Source organism: Saccostrea echinata, unplaced genomic scaffold (assembly GCF_033153115.1).
Source record: "Saccostrea echinata isolate AGI-Se365-2 ecotype Australia unplaced genomic scaffold, CSIRO_AGI_Sech_v1 ptg000008l, whole genome shotgun sequence".
In the NCBI taxonomy this organism is placed as follows: Eukaryota; Metazoa; Mollusca; class Bivalvia; order Ostreida; family Ostreidae; genus Saccostrea; species Saccostrea echinata.
Genome location: NW_026889757.1, coordinates 1,765,167 through 1,786,368, shown reverse-complemented (window position 1 = coordinate 1,786,368; position 21,202 = coordinate 1,765,167). Strand labels below are relative to the sequence as shown.

The 21,202-nt window shown below is 34.5% G+C and overlaps 1 protein-coding gene across 1 annotated transcript; it reads right to left on the bottom strand.

The window, feature by feature from the left end:
• Positions 1 to 3,634: 3,634 nt before the first annotated feature.
• Positions 3,635 to 10,070, bottom strand: LOC133180918 (protease-associated domain-containing protein 1-like). Its single transcript, XM_061315371.1, has 5 exons — positions 9,979 to 10,070; positions 8,843 to 8,988; positions 8,408 to 8,517; positions 7,552 to 7,719; positions 3,635 to 5,222 (listed from the first exon to the last, which is right to left on the bottom strand). Exons 1-5 carry the CDS (start codon positions 10,040 to 10,042, stop codon positions 5,102 to 5,104), a joined length of 609 nt encoding a protein of 202 aa, XP_061171355.1. The 5' UTR covers positions 10,043 to 10,070; the 3' UTR covers positions 3,635 to 5,101.
• Between the last annotated feature and the right edge of the window lie 11,132 nt (positions 10,071 to 21,202).

The window sequence follows — 21,202 nt, the reverse complement described above, 5'->3', positions numbered from 1 at the left end:
GTATTTATCAAAATCAAGCTACCGGTATTGTATGTATTATTGAGGAATCATAAAACTCCATTATATATACAAGCACTTGACATGTATTTATCTTATCTCAAAAATATATATACACCCCCATTTAATAATAATTTATTTATTAGAGAGGTTATATTTTTCGTGATAAAACATATAACATTAAGTGTCTGTGATAATATATACATGTACTACAGATTCCTTATATTTCATGAGTACATGTACTTACTAATTCTCAAGCTTGTATTAATTTTTGAAAATATAACATAGCGAGCAGTTTCCTGGGAATTAGAATTTGCAACTTTGATGCACAAGCATATTGTTACAAAAATTGTCACCTTAAACATCACCTTAAAAATAAAAATCAAAAGCCTGAAAGGCTTCAATGGCGTCGAACATGACAAACAATGCATGTCAAAAGATCTTTTTGAATTTGAAGAAAGCAAAAGTCAATTGTATGATTCAGGTAGCCTAATAAAAATTTTTGTAAACAAAATGTCAAATATCATAGTCTTAGGCCTCTATGTCATGATCCGAATAGAGCTGGGTTTGAATTCAGACCAGACACCATTCGACATATCAGACAGGCAGGCCAGTCTAAAATTCATTCTGAATATCAAACTCATCTCTTTCCATGCAGTCATTTGTAGAACTAAGAAGAATTTATATATTATTTTATAAAATTTATATAATATTTTCCTAATTGCAAATTTCTAAGCGCTGTTTTAGTAATTGCATCTATACAACCTAACTCTGTTCTGTTACGATTGAGCGTACGTGGTATATGGGTATACTGGGAAATGGATAAATACAGTAAAACAGGTCAATAACTTCAGTTTTAATGATAAAATTGGTCATTAGATTGTAAAAGCAAGTTCAGATTTTGAAATTCATTATTTAGGTCTTCTTGTATTCGTGTTTATGTAATTTTGTGAATGTTTTACCGCCTATTGGGTTGTTATCGTTCCGAAACCTTATTCATGTCATTCGATGCGCGCTTTCTTTAGAAATTCATCTGCAACAACTATCATGTTTTTCTTGTGTGAAAATAAACATAGTATCTTTGTTTTGTAACAGAATTAATTGTAGGTATAACTGATGCAATTTTATTTTCAAGTTATTATCAATTGTGAGCATGCATTTTCAAAGAAATTGATTTATAGCTACATGTTTTACTATTTACTTTTGCTGATGCATCGACTGACACATTCGGTCACGTAAAATTCGATGGCAATTTTGATCGGGGCCATAACTAGATGACGTTCAAGCTCTAGAGCTCCACGCCATAAAAATTACCTACAGTAAACAATACTGGTAGTCGGCACAAAATAATAAGTTAAATACTTCTCTTCTCTTTGTGTTGCAATTTCTTCTCTGACAATCATTTAATTTATGCATTACAAAATGACCACTCTAAATAATTTTGCCTCTGATGTTGAACGTCCGAATAAAGACAGAATTAACTACATTGTGTGTTGGTTCTAAAAAAGTGAACAGAGTTTGAGCTAACTCTACACTGTCATAAAGCACACATTTAATATTTGTAATAATTTTTCTCACTAATTCTTAAAATCTGTACTAAACATAATTATTGATAGAAATAAAAGTGAGATTTAAAATAGATTTCATGAGATGTGCTTCTTGCGATACATGTATTACTTCAATGCTTATAATAAGGAATTCACAGTATACATTTAGATGAACAAATATCAGAGACAAACTAAAGCTAGGATGCTTCCCAAATGTGCATTCATCTAGTGACTCAAGAAAAGTACACAATAATTTCAAGAGGATCTAAAAAATAATATATTGTGTATTTCCAACATAAATTAGTGAATAAACCCATTGATAATGGTACTGCCACCACCGTTACTTATGTTTCTGAAAACTTCAACAATTTATGTCAGGAACATTGAGAATTCAATATAAATGCATTATGAATGTTTTTCTTTTTACACTTCCTATTTCACACAAGAAAAAATATTTCTTTTTCTTTTAAAATGAACATTGCACATGTCATTGATATTGTGACAGTATTGGACATACCATAATTATTATTCAGATATACATGTACTGGTAATAAAAAGTAATTAATCAAACGGAAAGTATTTCTGAAGGTACATGTAGATAGCCATCTTCTATGATATCTACATGTAATACATACATGTATATGTCTTGTAAATAAAAATTCTAAAACTATGAAAATCAGTAGTTTACATGTCCTTGCATAGTTTCACATTTATTTTCATGGAATGAAAGACAAACGGTATCAATAAAAAAATGATTGTTTTCCTACAGTATATACATGTATATATACAAGTGTAGCATGTATTCTAACTAGGAATTAATCTTTTTCCTTAAAAATACTACACTGATTCATACAAATGCAAAAATTAAAAAAAAAGGTAATCATCTTTACAACTTCACTTTAGTAACAAGTTTCCGACTGCAAATAAAAAGCATTGGATTAACACTCAACTAAACACAATTTGCTCTGTAAAAACTAAGTTACATTCTTGAGGAAATGTAGATAAGGATTAATAATAATTTAAGAAATAAAAATAAAATTGCAACGATATGTACTTCCATATATTAATTTGTTTATAAAATAAAATTCTTCTGGGTCTCTTTCTTATAAAAAATACTTGTATAAAGCAGTATGGACCTCTATACAATGTTTCCTTTTTCAATTTTATCCAATTGAGCAATATAGACCTTTTTCATACTGGATTAATGTTACATAGTATACAAGAAGATGTTGAATGTTTTGTTTCACTTCATTCAATAATGAATCTGAAATCATTAATCCATTCATTATGGGTTTAAACACACCTATAAATCTCACAACCAACATGAACTCATACATCTGTCAGATCACAAAAACATTTCAGGCTTTACATAGAAAAGTTTTAAAGATGGACGTGTAAAATAAAACATGTACACCACATACCAATGGATCCTAATCACTTAAAAAATTTCCTGATTTCTTTTTTGCATTTCACATAATGCTGCATCAAAAAAATTGGCTTGATAAAAGACACAAGAGTTTGTGGACATTGTCCAGATTTTATAAATATATAAAGTGTGTGTGTAATTGATACTACAGTAAAACTCGGTTATAGCGAAGTTTGTTGACCTACAAATTTAATTTCTAATATCCGTAATTCATTATATCTGTATAACAAATTTATTATAAAAGTAGACATAGCGAATTCACAATATAGATTTTATTCATGCAAGTATGACTACCAAATGTATTTAAGGAAGTATAAAATACAAAATTTATTTTGAAGTTGAAAGTTTTCAGATAAATTGAGTTTCAATATAAATTCTTGCAAAATTAATGTCAGATCACTATTTTAAAAAATAAAATCTTTTAGAATTTGCTAAGATGTAAATGTCATTACTTCTAACTTCTATGGGACACAAAATCAGTTCTAGGGATGGGTATCGCCAAAAATTTCGTATCGCGATATATCACGATTTTTTCCCAAAATATCACAATAATATCATGATATTTTAACAAGCAATTTTTGAAATGATTTTTTATGAATATTCTTAATTTTTCCGAAAATATGCTGGAAAATATAACTTCACTTTTTTTCATTTTTTTAATTTACATAATATGAAGCAATTTTGGAGGTTTCAACATTTTTTACACTTCCTTTCATTGTAATTTGAAAGAATGAACAAATAAATGAATAATTTCTGTAATTTATAACTATGTACCTAAATACCGATATTTTACTCTCCGTATCACAATACGTATCACGCAATTAAAAATCACGATATACAGGTATACCGATAAAAGCACATCCCTAATCAGTTCGCTATAACCGTAAATTCACTATATCCAAGTTTGTTATATCTGTAAAATTTTATAAGAAATTGTAAAGAATTTTTCCAGGGATTGCAAAAAAACTTTGCTATATCTGTAAATTCACTATATCCGTGTACGTACTAAACAAGTTTTACTGTAATACTTATTTCTAATGTATTTCACAATCAACTACATTATATTGCAACATAAAACCAGAAGTCTCTGACGAGACTGTAGCTCTACTGGTCTGTACCGGTACATATAACAAAGGAAAAGTAGCACTTGGATTTGAAACTTTGCAACAAGCAGCAATAAATAGAATAATGTATCTTAATGTAGTCTACTTGTGCGCCAAGTTATACTGAAATCAGACCAAAACTGAAGGAGGAGTAGCCTTTTAAAGAAATTTCACAGAAATTTCTATTTTTAGTAACCATAGCAACACCATTCATTGAAATCAAAAACCGATGCACTAAATTATGTATCTTAGTGTAGTCTACTTGTGTGCCAAGTTATAATGAAATCAGACCAAAACTGTAGGAGGAGAAACGTTTTAAAGGAACTTCACAGAAATTTCTATTTTTAGTAACCATGGCAACATCGTTCATCAAAATCAAAAACCGATGCACTAAATTATGTATCTTAGTGTAGTCTACTTGTGTGCCAAGTTAAATTGAAATAAGACCAAAACTGTAGGAGGAGTAACATTTTAAAGGAATTTCACAGAAATTTCTATTTTCAGTAACCATGGCAACATCATTCATCGAAATCAAAAACTGATGCACTAAATTATGTATCTCAGTGTAGTCTACTTGTGTGTCAAGTTATATTGAAATCAGACCGAAACTGTAGGAGGAGTAGCGTTTTAAAGGAACTTCACAGAAATTTCTATTTTTAGTAACCATGGCAACACCGTTCATTGAAATCAAAAACCGATGCACCAAATTGTGTATCTCAGTGTAGTCTACTTGTGTGCTAAGCTATATTGAAATCAGACCAAAACTGTAGGAGGAGTAGCATTTTGAAAAATTGTTTACAGACAGACGGGCAGACAGACAGACAAACAGACAGACGGACGGACGACGGACACCTTACTATCGCATAAGCTCTTCTGGTCTCTGATCAGTAGAGCTAACTAGCAGTGAAAGCAGGTTGAACAGCTTTATCACAGATCAATGTCACATAAGGAAGAGAGAAAACTTGATTATTCTGCTCAGTAAGAAAATAAGGGTAATTGAGGACTGTCTTATTTGACTGGGACTATTATCACCATAGTGTCCAGGGGGGTTGTTGATTCATCATAAGGGGCATCCCTGTTATGTTGAATGGAATGTTAACGATGGCTCCATCCATTCTGTACTTCTCCAGAGTGGCTTTAATCATGTAGCTACAAATAGACAACTCATACACTTAATACAATATGGCCTTAATCATATACTTACAAACAGACAACTCACACTTAAAACAGTGTGACCTTAATTATGTTCCTATAAAAAGGCAACAAGCACTTGATACAGTGTGGCCTTGGTAATCGTGCCTAAAAACAGACAAATCACACTTAAAACAGTGTGGCTTTAATCATGTACCAACCAAATACAAGAGGCTTGTGGGCCACAACATTTACCTGAGTAACTATGGCCCTTCTGTTCTTCACCAGCAGATTCTTTTCCCTCTATTTTTATGTAAAACTTTGATGATATATTTTTGCCCCACACTACCCCAGTGGGTCATCATTTGAACAAACTTGAATCTACATTAACTGAAGATGCTTCCATATACTGATTAAATGACTATTCATGGCTTTGCTGTTCTTGAGAAGATTTTTGAAGACTTTTAAAGATTTTTCTTTACATGAAGATTCCTAAGTAAAATGATGTGAACAAAATAGAGTATCTACACTACCTGAGGATGCTTCCATATAAATATGACTTTTGTGGCTTTTCTGTTCTTGAAAAGATTTTTCCTATGTGTGTGTGTGGAAGGAGGGGGGGGGGGGGGGGTCATGATTTGAACTCGAATCTTCACTACCTGAGGATGCTTCCATATAAATATGATTAATCATGACTTTGTTTCTCTTGAGAAGATTTTTAAAGATTTTTCCTATGTCTTTCTATGTAAAACTTTGATTGCCCTTGTGGCCCCACCCGACCCCTGGAGGCAATGATTTGGTCAAACTTGAATCTACTCTACCTGAGGATGCTTCCATATCAAAATAACTAATCATGGCCCTGCAATTCATCATCAGAAGATTTTTATAGAATTTGCTCTATACATTCCCATGTCAAACTCTGATCTCATTTTGTAGCCCCACCCTACCCCCTGGGCCATGATTTGAACAAATTTAAATCTACACTATGCCAGGAAGGTTTCATGTACTTTTCATCTTTTCTGGCCAAGTGGTTCTTTAGAAAATTTTTAAAAGTTCACCAATTCTTAATTTTCTCCCCTTGAAAAAAGGGCATGCTGTTCACTTAAACAAACTTGAATTCCATTCGTCCAAGGGTGTTTTGTGGCAAATTCGGTTGAAACTGACCCAGTGGTCCTTGAGAAGAAGTAAAAAATGTTAAAAGTTTACAGACTGTTGAAGAGACAGACAAACACAGATAAACATATGGAAGCCCGACAATATGATTAAATGTGATCAAAAAAGCTCATTTCAGCTTTCAGCTCAAGTGAGCTAAAAATGGAAAATTTGTTTAAGAATATAAATACCTGATAAAACATATCAAGTAAACACTTAAAGTTAATCAATAAAAAAAATATAAATGTAAATGAAAACAAGAGGCCCATGGACCACAACGCTCACCTGAGTTACTTTGGCCCTGCTGTTCTTCACCAGACCCCCCCTTGTAATACTTATTGCTGCCCTGTCCTACCCCCGGGGGCCCTGATTTGAACAATTTAGAATCTACACTACCCAAGGATGCTTCCATATAAGTTTCAGCTTTTCTGGTCCACTGGTTCTTGAGAAGAAGATTTTAAAAGATTTTGCCTATGTATTTCAATGTAAAACTTTGATTCCCTATTGTGGCCCTGCCCTATCCCCAGGGGTTTGCCCTTCATTTTAACAATTTAAACTCCCCTTCACCCAAGGATGCTCTGTACCAACTTTGGTTAAAATTGACTCAGTGGTTCTTGAGAAGAAGTTGAAAATGTGAAAAGTTTACAGACGGACCGACAGACAGACAGCTAGACATACGGACGGACGATGAACAACAGGTGATCAGAAAAGCTCACTTGAGCTTTCAGAATATTTAAAAATTTAATTTAATTTTTTATTAAATTTAATTTTAATTTTAAAAATACCTTTACTTGTTAATATTTTTAAGTCATTGGATAAAACCTTCAAGTACAGTGATTTATCTAGTTATTTTATTTGACTACCCTTTTCATGTAAAGAGGGAAATATAAGAATGATTGCTCAACATTAGCACTTGAGGTCTGAATATACTATAGCAGCTGGGTGATGCCTCCCCCCCCCCCCCCCCCTTTTCAAATGTACGATATGTTAAATAAGGAAATTCTTCATCACAAAAATGGAAATTTTAAACTTTTTTTCCAAACCAGTAGTTAAAATTCCATTGATAAATCCCTGAAGAAACATTAAAAAAAAGGGACATAAAATTGCAGAATTTGAGAAAAATTACTGACTTTCATCTTCAAATTGATTACTGAAATTAGTCTGATCAGGTGATAGTAAGTACAGAATCACCTACCCATCCTTGCCCAGTAAGAAGAGACTAGGGATGTGGACCTCTCTTTCCGTGCCATCCTGTACCATCTGTATTTGTGCTTCGTCATTCTCAGCATCGTTATCGGTGATTAATACTGCCACAGCCCCGGAATTCTCGGCATTGATTGTTTTGGTTACAAAAGAACAGTCACTGCAATCATTTTAGGGACTGATTTACAACTGTAATTATATACACAAATAGTGAAATAAGTTGATTTTTAGACCATCTATGCTTTTTGATTCTGTAAAATTAATTTACAAATTACAGTTGAACTTTGTTATCTGGAACTTCGATATCTTGAATATGGGGTGTAACAATGCACTGATGTATAGTGATGCAGAAGGAGTCAATATGATACATGGAAACATAAAATGAAATCAATTTTTTTATACTTCTGGAAGCAAGTACATAATATGCATGTTTTGATCTTAAAACCTTAAGAAAATCAGATGTCTTTTTTCGTTATTATAGAGAAAACTTCAAATATTTATTTCACTTTAATCTTGGTTTTACAAAGTACTAAAGACCATAAGAAAAATTTGCAATATTTTTCTGAAATATCATGATATATTGTGATGCTTTTTTCCCTTATGATATATGGTCTTTCTTGAAACCATTTTAACCTCGTTATCGTGATCAAAGCATTATATATCTCCAAAGTTTTATTCTCAGTCCAACTGGTTTGACATAATGAGGTTTTACTGTATGTCAAAGTTAGTATATGCTCCTTTTTTGATCTCTATTGAAATTATCATCCCATGACGTGAAGTTCCCATTCAGGAATTGTACTAAGACTTTAAAATCATACTGTACATCAGTCAACCATTAATGCTCTTACCCTCTCTGTATTAGCACCACTGCTCCATCAACTTGTCTCTGATTGGCCAATTTACTACAGCCATTGTAAGGATCAGCAACAACAAGGGGTATGTGATGGTAAACTTTTTCCTTGAATAAACACAAAATCATTGATTTCACTGATTATGCATACAAGTATTTATATCATGCTACATAATAACATATCGTGCCAATTTGAGTATCACCCCATTAACACCAAAGAAACTTTAAATCATTCTTTCAACTTTCAATTAATTCTGGCTTTATGAACATGGTGAAACTGGTCCAAGGTTATAGCAATTTGATAGAACTACTGATGTACAAATCATTTGTTAGCTTCAACAACAGTTTATGTGAATTACGATGTGCTCTAATTGTTTATAAACTCTCATTAAAAACAAAACAAAAACAAAAAAGTTACATTTAAAATACTTACAAATTCTCCACCAAAGTTTTTGGCTGGTTTAATTTTGTAGATGTAGCTTATTTCTTCTGGTTCCACTATTTGCATGAAAAGGTTCTCAGAGGTGTACAACAGATTAATGTCTGGGACAGTGGCTAACTTAACATCTGAGCTGCATGCTGCAAAACACAAATGTATTGTACATAATGTGTAGGAATTTAGGCTGGACTGAGGACATCGCCTGGATAGCTTAGTGGTTAGAGCACCTGACTAGTAATGCAGGGGTCCCGGGTTTGATTCCCGGTCCAGCCATATGTTTTTCATTATATATATATTTCTGAATTTTCAATGTATATTAACTCATTCCTCCTTTCCATACTACAGATGGTGCAGTGGCCTACATGGACCTTGTTCAGGCAATATAATATGTATATGTAATTAATGTTAAGTCCTGACAGCGTGAACTTGTGTTGTGTCTTCAGGGGCGAAGACTATTTAAGGAGGGAGGAATGTAGGAATTTAGGCTGGACTGAGGACATCGGCCTGGATAGCTCAGTGGTTAGAGCATCTGACTAGTAATGCAGGGATCCCGGGTTCGATTCCTGGTCCAGCCATATGTTTTTCATTATATATATATTTATGAATTTTCAATGTATATGAACTCATTCCTCCTTTCCATACTACAATGTAAAGATTCAAGATTGTCAAGAAGTGATATCTCTAGTCTAAATATTTGTCAACTATGTAGTTTTTTTTAGGAGTGTATCTAGATACAACTGTCATGTTTATCATTTTAACAAAATCACGCAGCAGTTTGTTGAACTTAGAGTCGATCTCTGATTGATATGATTGAAAGGGGGGGGGGGTTACTAAGTTTATGTACTTACGACACTGTTCATTGCAGTTCCTGTTTACACACTACTGATTAAAAATATCTTTGTCTTTCAAAATAGCTTAGTATCAGAGTGGTCAAAATGTATATAAAATATTATTTGCGACCTATTAATTCATTTCGCCAACAGGGAGAGAGGGTTTGCTACCGGCTTATATTCAGATATATTTTTACATCAATACAAGTTTGAACTATTTCTATGATTTGCTGCGCTTTCGATTAATGATCGTCAGTACTATTGAACTGCCTTCTATAATTTCCAATTAACTTTCATTACCTATAAAACCAGTAACTGCAAAGGTGAAAAACAAACTTAGGAAACTTTTTCTCGTCATCTGCATCTGTCACCATACGTGTCCATTACAATATATTGGAGTTATCTCTCTTTGGGCTAAAAATTAGTTCGTGTCAATTTGTTTCGTTCAAATAACATAATTGTACTTAAGTTGAACAATGATTCGAGGAAATGTATTTAAGTAAACAAACTACAAATCAACCAACTACACTATCTTTGCTGTGTAATGTAATTCTATATTTACCAATACCATCAGTTGACGAAGAAATAAGGTTGAGTGATATTATACAGTTAAAGTATATCATTGAGGGAGTTAGCAAGATTCCAGTTCCCCAAGGCCAGGACTATTTCCCGAGGCGAAGCCGAGGGAAATAGTCCTGGTCGAGGGGAACTGGAATCTTGCTTACTCCCGCAATGATATACTTTTAACTGTTTTATTATACCGATACAAACGTAAGATTTAGAGGATTCAGATAGCGTGATTTCAAAGCAGGGTTTAGCTCACTGAACTAACACACGGGGATTAGTCCATTCGCATATCATACCAATGTAAAAGTAAAATCTAGAGGATTGCGGATAACCGTGAATTAGCTTCCGAAGCAGGGATTAGCTCATTTGACTAACACACAGGGATAGTCCATTCATAATGTTTTCTAAGGGAATTAGTCACATCTAACGATCTAATGTTATAAAAATCAGTAGAGGTATAATAAATAAAGATAACGAACAGTATATGGAGATAACGAACAGTATTCAAGCTCAAAGTCCATTAAAACAATACAAATAGGGAGCAGAGCAACCAAGGACCTCCAAAAACATCAGAGGTGGGATCAGGTGCCATGAAGGAGTGAGCATCCCCTGCTGCACGGTCACACCCGCCGTGTGCTCCTTGTCATGATCGGGAAAATCCGTCGACAATTCAGTGTGTAAATAATGGCCTAACACTTAGTATGAAAAACGTCAGTCAGCATATGACTTAATGATAGATTGTATTTGCTAACAAGGTCATTGTATCGACCACAGAACTTACGAAATGATGACTTTAAACGAGACTGTTGATATTTTTGTTCGAATATTAACTTGTTTGTCAATAACTTACCTCGTTTTAGAAATTGTTCATACGTAGAGCATGCTCTTGCGTATCGAATCAACTGAGAGATACACACCCCATATGTAGCTGAGAAGGGTATATTGCTGTATAAGCAAGGGAAGTCATCACGTTGTTGTTAAATTACCATTAACCTCTTTTTCTAGTAAAATATATCCAAATATGAATCAGATGTGTCAGACTTTGTGGTATCTTTTATTTCAGGCTCACTGGGATATATCATGTCGACATATAAATGGAAATAACTATTATATTGTTAATTGATAAAACGTCGTTGATATATCTAAATGTCGAGTTGAAGGCCGGAGCAAGAGATTTCTCTTTCTCATGCACTGGCGGATTTAGAAGGGGGGGGGGGCAGGGGGCTAGTTACAGCCTTGAATATGTGATAAGCAATATTATTAATAAAAAAATGCTGTTTAACAAATTTCTTTAACAAATATTTTAATATCCATGGCCTTAACTGAAAATATTTCCTCAGGGACTAGAGACTATCGTCAGATACTTAATTCACTAAACTAAATGTGCAGTCAGATGATACATTTTTTAATTTATCGTGGAGAATGGTTGTATAAGGAGTTGAAAAGTCGTAAGTTTTTATGTTATTGATTTTGGTAAAATTTTGTGATTTCAAATTTTCCAAAAGTTCCTTAGAATTTTTTAGTATCCAAATACACAAATTCTCGAATATATTGTTGCACAGTACTCTAGCTTGAAGTTCTCCTTCACTGCTGTTAATATTTTAGTGAGGAGTAAAGAAAGAGGCTTGATAGAACTGGAACCCTATGTATCTTTGTTTGTAAGGATTTTTTTAAATGAAATTATGAATCCAATATGGATATGGTAATTCAAATTCATTTTGGTTGTTGGGAATATTAAAAATATTCAAATCTGATATATGATTTTGAAGAATTTCCTCCTTAGAAAGGGAGCTATGGGTATAAGTTCCATTACCACTTGTAGAATTAAATCCCAGTTCCTCTAAAATACAATTAAAATAATGAGCCTTATAAACAAAAACATAATGTTGTTACCTGCTTTATCAGCTGGGACCAGTACATGCTGATCGTGTAGTCTATCTAAATCTTTTTTCACTTCTGAATAAGTTCATTGGAAAAACAAAATTGTGAGCAGAGCGAACACGGACCGTTAAAAACGCTAAAGATAGGATGATCAGGCGCCATGGAGGAGTAAGCATCCCCTGTCGACTGGTCCCCCCCCCCCCCACGTGTGCTCCTTGTCAGGTCATGATCGTAAAAACGGAAAAATTCCGTAGACAATTCGATGTGAAAGTAATGGCCCAACAATCTGTATGGAAAACATCATTCAACATTGGACTCAACGATATATTTTATTTGCTAACAAGGCCATTGTATCGACCATAGAATTTGCGAAATGTTGACTTTAAACGAGACCTTGTATCATCAAATTATATTTGTCAATAGCTTGCCTCGTTTTTAAATTGTTCGCACCTAGAGCCTGCTCTTGCGTATCGAATTGGGAGTCATTAATTCCATATGCAGGTGATAATGGTATATTGCTGTACATAAACACGGGACGTTGACGAAAGAGAAGTTGAAGTCATCATGTTCATCATTAAGTTTTGTTGTAAGGATGCCACTAAATAATGTTTTTTTTTTCTAGTAAATATCCAAATATGAATCAGGTGAGTCAGACTCTGTAGTGTCTTTTATTTTTAGTTCAAAGTGATATATCAAATCAACGTAAGAGTGAAAATGAATATATACGTCGACGTATCTAAATGTCGAATTGAAGGTTACAGCAAGAAACTTATTCTTTTCATGTAAAAGTTTTTGAAAAAAAATTCTACTTCATATGAATACAAAAATAGGTTTGCTAATAACGGGACAGAATTAGTACCCATGGTAATTCCAACAGATTTTTGGAAGACTTACTGGTCTCCACTTAAAAAACTACACAGATATTGTCAATCAGAAACTCATGCATCTCTTTTATATCAACTTCGGAGAACTTGTGTCTACAATCAAAATGTTTGTTAAACAAAATAATTTTGCACTTGACCATGTAAATATGAGATTTCATTTTTATTGAAAAAAGAAAGCTTTCTATGATATCAAAAAGTCTGGACTTTAATTTGTCGTGAAGAATGGTTGTATAAAGTGTTGAAAAGGCGTACGTTTTGATGTGATTGGTTTTGATGAAATTTTCTATATTTTAGTGCATGAGGAGTAAAGAAAGATGCTTGGTATAACATTCACCTGTGCAACTGATGTAAATTTTTTTCGGTAACTTTCCCTTCTGCCGTGGACGGTCAAGTAGGGCGCTCGCTTCGTGATCGGGAGGCCTGGGTTCTTGTTCACCAAGCCGCGTCAAACCTAAGACGTAAACATATGTAGTTACTGTTCATTCGCAAAGCGCCCGGGGCACTAGAAGTGAAAGTCACGTGTCTTTCGGTGAGACCTAAAAAATGGAGGTCCTGTGTCACGTTAGGCGTTGGTACACAATAAAGAAACCTCACTGCTCAATGGTTCTGCTCTTCACCGGCATACGATGACGTTTCTATATGAATGAACAATTCTCGAATGGGACGTTAAACAATATACAATCAATCAATTTTCTACCGTGAAAGAAACACGATGCACGCAGTTACATGTGCAATAGCTATGTAGAATACATCCGTTCACACCGGTGAAAACTGATTACACCGAACCATGACAAAGTGAACGGCTTATATAGGACCACACAGGTAACGAAAAAATGTAGAGTAATATGGCGGGAAAATATATATCTCTGCCTTTTACGAATAGCGTTCAGCTTAAACTCGCTATTGCAATAAATATAGCACATCTCACCCTAAATGACCCAAACGCTTTAATATTGTTGAGAACTATTTTATATTTAATTTTGCAAAATTTAAAAATTTCCAAAATTAAACTTAATTTTGTTTCAGTCTACGGCAATAGAAGCGTTTTGGAAATTTTAAAGCCCAGAAACACAGGGAGGCACTTGCATATCAATATTACTACAATATGCGTTTAAAATACCTTTAGAGGAAAAAGAGAAATCCCCCCTCCCCCAAGTTTCATTGAAAACAGACCGAAAATATCGGAAGAGTCGTGGTTTGAAAAAAAAGTTGGCAGAAAACAAACAGCTAACAGACGGATAAACAGATGACGACATTAATTCTCTGGTGTCTTACCAGTATAGCTAGAAAGACGCATCATATCAAGGCGATTTTCATTTCATTTTTTAAATTAACTAATTTTGTAATTAATTTAAAAAATTTCAAGGCTTGACTGTAGACATCTTGCCTTTAAATTAAAGCCTATGTAATAGAGATAAAGATAATGCATTTTTGAAACTGCCTTGTGATATACAACAAGAAAATACACGAATGAACGTAAGAACAAGTAAGCACATAAAGGGATTACACGGAATCCTTTTTCGGACAAATCCTTCCAAGGATATTATGACCCTTCCCGTGAACTTATTTTTTTCTCTTTCTAGCTTGATTGCTGATTTAATTTCTGAAAGTCCGCAAGGGGACAAACTTATGTTAACAATTACGGAAAATGACGTTTATGAGTTAATTGGACTCATTATATAAGCATGTTAACAACTGAGCGGGGACATACGGAAGGCAATTTCTCCAACTCGGAATCCTATTATATCCTATTATAAGCAATCAACAAATGGAGTATACTAAAAGCTTCAAAATAAAAGCCTTATTCAGGTTCATATTGAGGTCGGTCGAGGTCAACATCAGATTCTTTTCGTCGCAATAGAAATTGAATTCATTTCAGCAAAAGATGTACTAAAGACGAGAAAAGTTATTTAATGGAAGGGAATATTCCATTCATTTCCGATGAGGAGTAGTGTAAGCCGCACCTCGCGTTATCGTCTGAATAATCTCTGACTGTGTCATCTGGCGATAAACTTTCATTTTTTGGCCTCAGTTGGGAATATTGGCGATGAGAAGCAATTTACGGAAAAATGCTTTAAATGATTTGCTTGTGATGGGTTTTCGTCACGAAACGAAAACAAGGAAGGGACCCAAGACATCATGTATAGGCCCTAATCTCACATAGTCCATGGTATTCAATGCACAGTAGTGCAGAAAAAAAAAAAACGTTTACAACATGAACTTGTTAATATGGCATGTACTTTCCTTTGTACTTTTAGAGTGTATAAAGTGTATAAATTAATTAGTGTCCATAATAATTTTATCTGACACACTACCATAAGTTGATCTATGAATCATCTGGACGATTCTGAATCACAGAAAAGTGCATTAAAAATTGTCCTGATCCTCACTACATTCAATGGTTCGGCAACAAGATTAAAGAAAAAAAATCCAAATCCCTGTTGATGGGCAAATTAACGCGTTAAATATAGAATGCTTTTTATTTAATATTCAAGGAATGTGCGACATCTATGTAAACATCTTTCACATTCCTCATTGCTCTCTCTCTCTTTCTCTCTCTCAAATTGTACAGAAATACAAAGGTAAGAAATGAATATAAATATTGAACATTACAGAATATAACTGATAATGTAAAAATATGTTTGTTTGTACATCTTTATTTCCTGGTCAAGCAATCACAATGAACACTCTGGAAGCATATATAGATTTTTTTCTCTCCATTTGTGTCCCTTATGTAGCATGACAAACAGAGATAGAAAACTTTGTCCGTCGTCTTGTCCACTCAATATGGAGTTTCACACCTGAGTTTCCTGTTAAAATGCGTAGTGCGACCTAATTCTTTCAGATAATTAATTTTCCTTATGAAAATCTCATAGTATTGATGAAATGTAATTACAATCTCTTGTCCCCTTTATGTGTCTAATTCAGCATTTTATCTGCTTTGGTTTCCCAACAAACAAAGAACTAACAGTCATAATGGAAAGTTTGAGTGACAGGAGTTCGTGAGAAAGCGCGAAGTAAGACGGCCTGGTTTAGGTTTCGTATTGATTCAGATCTAACTTTTTCAAAGTAAAATGAAGAAAAGAAAAATCCTTCAACACAGCTAATTTACTTTTTTTTTTAATTCGTTGAATAATTAAAGTAGTATAAGGAAACTATTTTTCTAAATGAAAACGATTCAAAACAAATTCTTGGACATCCAAAAGATTAATGTTTGTGTCATCGTACGTAAACATTCATAATAGAGGGGATTCTAGCCTTAGAACATTTGTCTCAATATTCACTGTAGCGGCCAATTTCCTCGTGTTATATTGACTTCTCCACCCATTATAACATATGATTCTAAAAGAAAAATAGGCACTCGTTCCTCTAAGATTAAACAGTGAAACGAGCAGATATAAAATGTATACATGCAACAGTTTCAGTCAATTATTGAAGTGATTAGGCTTATAAAACAAACAATTAACTTATATCACTGACAACATCTCAAAATTAAAAAAGGACGAACCTCTAAATGGATGAAATCGTTCCTGTTTCTGTTCATTGGCCGATCGCTGAAGTGAATTGCACGACAAAAAATATTTAGGTTAGATTACAGAAACAGGTCCTGAAAAAGGTAGAGTACGGAAACAGGTCCTGAAGTGGGTAGAGTATAGAAACAGGGCCTGAAGTGGGTAGAGTATAGAAACAGATCCTGAAGTGGGTAGAGTATAGAAACAGGTCCTGAAGTGGGTAGAGAAAAGAAACAGATCCTGAAGTGGGTAGAGTACAGAAACAGATCCTGAAGTGGGTAGAGTACAGAAACAGATCTTGAAGTGGGTAGAGTATAGAAACAGATCCTGAAGTGGGTAGAGTACAGAAACAGATCTTGAAGTGGGTAGAGTATAGAAACAGATCCTGAAGTGGGTAGAGTATAGAAACAGATCCTGAAGTGGGTAGAGTATAGAAACAGGTCCTGAAGTGGGTAGAGTATAGAAACAGGTCCTGAAGTGGGTAGAGAAAAGAAACAGATCCTGAAGTGGGTAGAGTACATAAACAGGCCCTGAAATGGGTAGAGTACAGAAACAGGTCCTGAAGTGGGTAGAGTACAGAAACAGGTCCTGAAGTGGGTAGAATACAGAAACAGATCCTGAAGTGGGTAGAGTACAGAAACAGGTCCTGAAGTGGGTAGAGTATAGAAACAAATCCTGAAGTGGGTAGAGTACAGAAACAGATCTTGAAGTGCGTAGAGTACAGAAACAGATCTTGAAGTGGGTAGAGTACAGAAACAGATCCTGAAGTGGGTAGAGTATAGAAACAGATCCTGAAGTGGGTAGAGTATAGAAACAGGTCCTGAAGTGGGTAGAGTATAGAAACAGATCCTCATGTGGGTAGAGTATAGAAACAGATCCTGAAGTGGGTAGAGTACAGAAACAGGTCCTGAAGTGGGTAGAGTATAGAAACAGATCCTGAAGTGGGTAAAGTTTAGAAACAGATCCTGAAGTGGGTAGAGTATAGAAACAGATCCTGAAGTGAGTAGAATATAGAAACAGGTCCTGAAGTGGGTAGAGAATAGAAACAGGTCCTGAAGTGGGTAGAGTATACAAACAGGGCCTGAAGTGGGTAGAGTATAGAAACAGATCCTGAAGTGGGTAGAATACAGAAACAGATCCTGAAGTGGGTAGAGTACAGAAACAGGTCCTGAAGTGGGTAGAGTATAGAAACAGATCCTGAAGTGGGTAGAGTACAGTAAACAGGTCCTGAAGTGGGTAGAGTATAGAAACAGGTCCTGAAGTGGGTAGAAAATAGAAACAGATCCTGAAGTGGGTAGAGTACAGAAACAGGTCCAGTCGGTAGAGTATAAAAACAGATCCTGAAGTGGGTAGAGTACAGAAACAGGTCCTGATGTGGGTAGAGTATAGAAACAGGTCCTGAAGTGGGTAGAGTACAGAAACAGATCCTGAAGTGGGTAGAGTACAGAAACAGGTCCTGAAGTGGGTAGAGTATAGAAACAGGTCCTGAAATGGGTAGAGTACAGAAACAGAGCCTGAAGTGGGTAGAGTATAGAAACAGGCCTTGAAGTGAGAGCTGGATCTGCCTTTGGTTCCTCTACATATTGTTTTAAACATGAAGGTAATATGCCCCCTTTCTTACACCTGTTTATTTCAATTTGGAGCCAAAAAATTTTGTATTCAAATGTATGACTACCGGTCGATGACATTGTCGGACATGTCTCTCAGAATACAACCTCCCCGAAACATTCTACCCACTTCAGGACCTGTTTCTATACTCTACCCACTTCAGGATCTGTTTCTATACTCTACCCACTTCAGGATCTGTTTCTATACTCTACCCACTTCAGGACCTGTTTCTATACTCTACCCACTTCAGGACCTGTTCCTATATTCTACTCACTTCAGGATCTGTTTCTATACTGTACCTGAAGTGGGTAGAGTATAGAAACAGATCCTGAAGTGGGTAGAGTATAGAAACAGGTCCTGAAGTGGGTAGAATGTTTCGGGGGGTTGGGGGGTTGGGGGTTGGGGTTGTATTCTGAGAGAAATGTCCGACAATGTCATCGACCGGTAGTCATACATTTGTATACAAAATTTTTTGGCTCCAAATTGAAATAAACAGGTATAAGAAAGGGGGAATATTACCTTCATGTTTGAAACAAAATGTAGAGGAACCAAAGGCAGATCCAGCACTCACTCGCGCGCGTCGGTATCCCCCCCCCCCCTTTCGAGTTTTTTTTCTTTTTGGCTTTCGTAAATTATGTTTGTTAAACTTGTATACACTTTTAATTTATCAACACGAAGCGATCACGCATGTATATAGTGTCAGGCCTGATTATGAATCTACCCCCAGGAAACCCCCGATTTTCCAGTTTGGACATTTTTTTTTCCGAAGAAAACCATTTGTGTACTGTCCCCACTCCCTCCTTTCTAAAATTTTTTAATCCGCCACTGGAAACTTTACGTTGTAAAATTCTATTCTTAATTCATCTCAGATTTTGAATAAATAATAACAGCGCTATCATGCGATTTGATTAATTCTTATGTCTATATCATTTAAGATACAGATTCACTTTTCCGTCATCGCTAAAAATAAACCGTACTGTATCGTTGATATTTTGCAGATACAGTACAGTTTCTGCTCATTTGCATAAGAAACGCCCACTAAAAGTGTTCTGTATCGCAGATATTGTACGCCTAACTTCAAAGGAAAACTCACCGGGTCATGTCACAATTATATATAAATGCAAAATAGACTGATATAAGGAAGAAATGTTGCCCCAAAACAAGAGAAGTTGGGTGGTCTAGGATCACCAAAGTGTTTTCTTATCTGAATAGTTAAAAAAAATCATTCCAGGCATATTTTTTGATGGAGGTGGTTGAGGTTTAGGACCCTAAGATCACTGTTCAAACCTAAATTTAAAATAATGTTTGTTTGCCCTCTCCCGAATCAGGATGAGAAAATTAGGTCAGTACGTAGATATACTGTAGGTGAGAATTTTTCCCCCCAGAAAATCAATATCAATTCTGAATTTTCAAAATCTTTTTTTCCGGAACGCATAAAAATAATTGCTTTCTGGAGATTAAAAAAGTTTCGAGTCCGTCCATTTTTAGGCAGTTGGTCGGTAGAGGGCAACCAACCGATTTTTTTTGATGGCCCAATGCATTATTAATATATTGGCCATTAAACAGGGATAAACTAGGCATGTAAGTAAGACTTGAAAACCTCGCCAGTAGAAAAGCAGGGAAGTTAAAAATATTGCATCGAAGGTTAAGACGTACATTTATATTCTATCAAGACCCAACCTTTATCCCTAGCAAAAGTAATAACTCCTATGAAGCCTCAAGGGTTTTTCCCCCAATAAGTGATATTTATCAAATCTTGATTCTCAAAAAATCAACAGAACTTTCAGAAAATTTGAATCACAAAATTCAATAACATTAAAAATTGTACACTTTATGCAATCATTCCTCAAGATTAATTAAAAACCAGGCTTTTTGACATCATAGACAACAAATGGAACTCCGAAATTTTCATTTCTTGTGATTTGTCACTTACAAATTGTTTTTTAAAAAGTCTGATTCTACACGCAAGAACTCTGAAGCTGATATTAAGAGGATGCTAGAGTTCTTCATTAGTCAGTCATACCTATTAAATTCATATTAGAAAATATAATAAAGCGCTGCTTCCTAAGTCAGAATATCACAATGTTATATGTGGTTGTAAGAAAAGAACGCATCTGTTAGCAAGAGTCATCCTTCTTATAAATATTTTTTCATTGGGAAAAAATGTAATGCTTATAAAAATTCTACATTTAATCCTTGATACATTATTCAATTTGTAAGGGTCTTAAGACTGGATTTAAATGTGTTTTTTTTTGTTTTTGTTTGTTTTTTTTGTCAAATAAAACAATTAGAAAAGTACAGAAAGTAATATTTCCATCATGTGTTAATTAAGTTTGATCACATTGAGTAATCATGTCTCGATAATTAAACTCTGACAAGCTAAACTATGCGTAATATTGCTATTTTTTACTTGGAAAGTTGTCTTTCTTATCAGAGGGTCGCCCCCTTAATTATAATTAAAACAATCTAACCCAAAGACTACCTTCCTTTTATGCATCATAAACTATATCATTGATAGAATTTAACAATAAAAATGAAAATGTATACATTCGTCAAAGTTCAATGATTGGGATATTTCTCTGATACCCGCACCCAAGAGAAATTAATTGGAGGTCATCATAATGATCTCGATGCAGCCTAACTAAAATATGTTTTATACTTTATTATTTATTATATACAGTATTATCATGTTACAACAAATATAAAAAAGATTATGCGAATTTAAATTAGTTTACAATGACTTTTAAGGAACGCAACATGATGAATAACACAAATCATACAACATCACAAAACAAGAAAGAAACTTTCTGTACTACAGTGGCTGACTCTCAGCTTTTTTTTTCTTCTTTTTTTTTTTAAAGCTAACCTTGTTGACCATATATCTATATGAATTTGGAGACCAGGTCTTCCAAACATCTGTTGGAAATTTCGGTGGGCACAGATTGTGCCCCTTTATGAACCGATATGTTTAGGTCACCTGAGTTTACTCAGGTGACTTATTGCTATCTATTTTCGTTGTCGTGCGTCGTCCGTTGTGCGTTAGCATTTAAACATTTTCAACTTCTTCTCTTG

Excerpts from the sequence above, each read along its gene's own strand:
- LOC133180918 (XM_061315371.1), bottom strand. The coding sequence starts at position 10,042 with ATGCAGATGACGAGAAAAAGTTTCCTAAGTTTGTTTTTCACCTTTGCA. Across the intron at positions 7,720-8,407 it reads GTGGTGCTAATACAGAGAGG|TGACTGTTCTTTTGTAACCA; the intron begins GTAAGAGCATTA and ends AAATGATTGCAG. Across the intron at positions 5,223-7,551 it reads TTCTTACTGGGCAAGGATGG|CTACATGATTAAAGCCACTC; the intron begins GTAGGTGATTCT and ends GTCTATTTGTAG.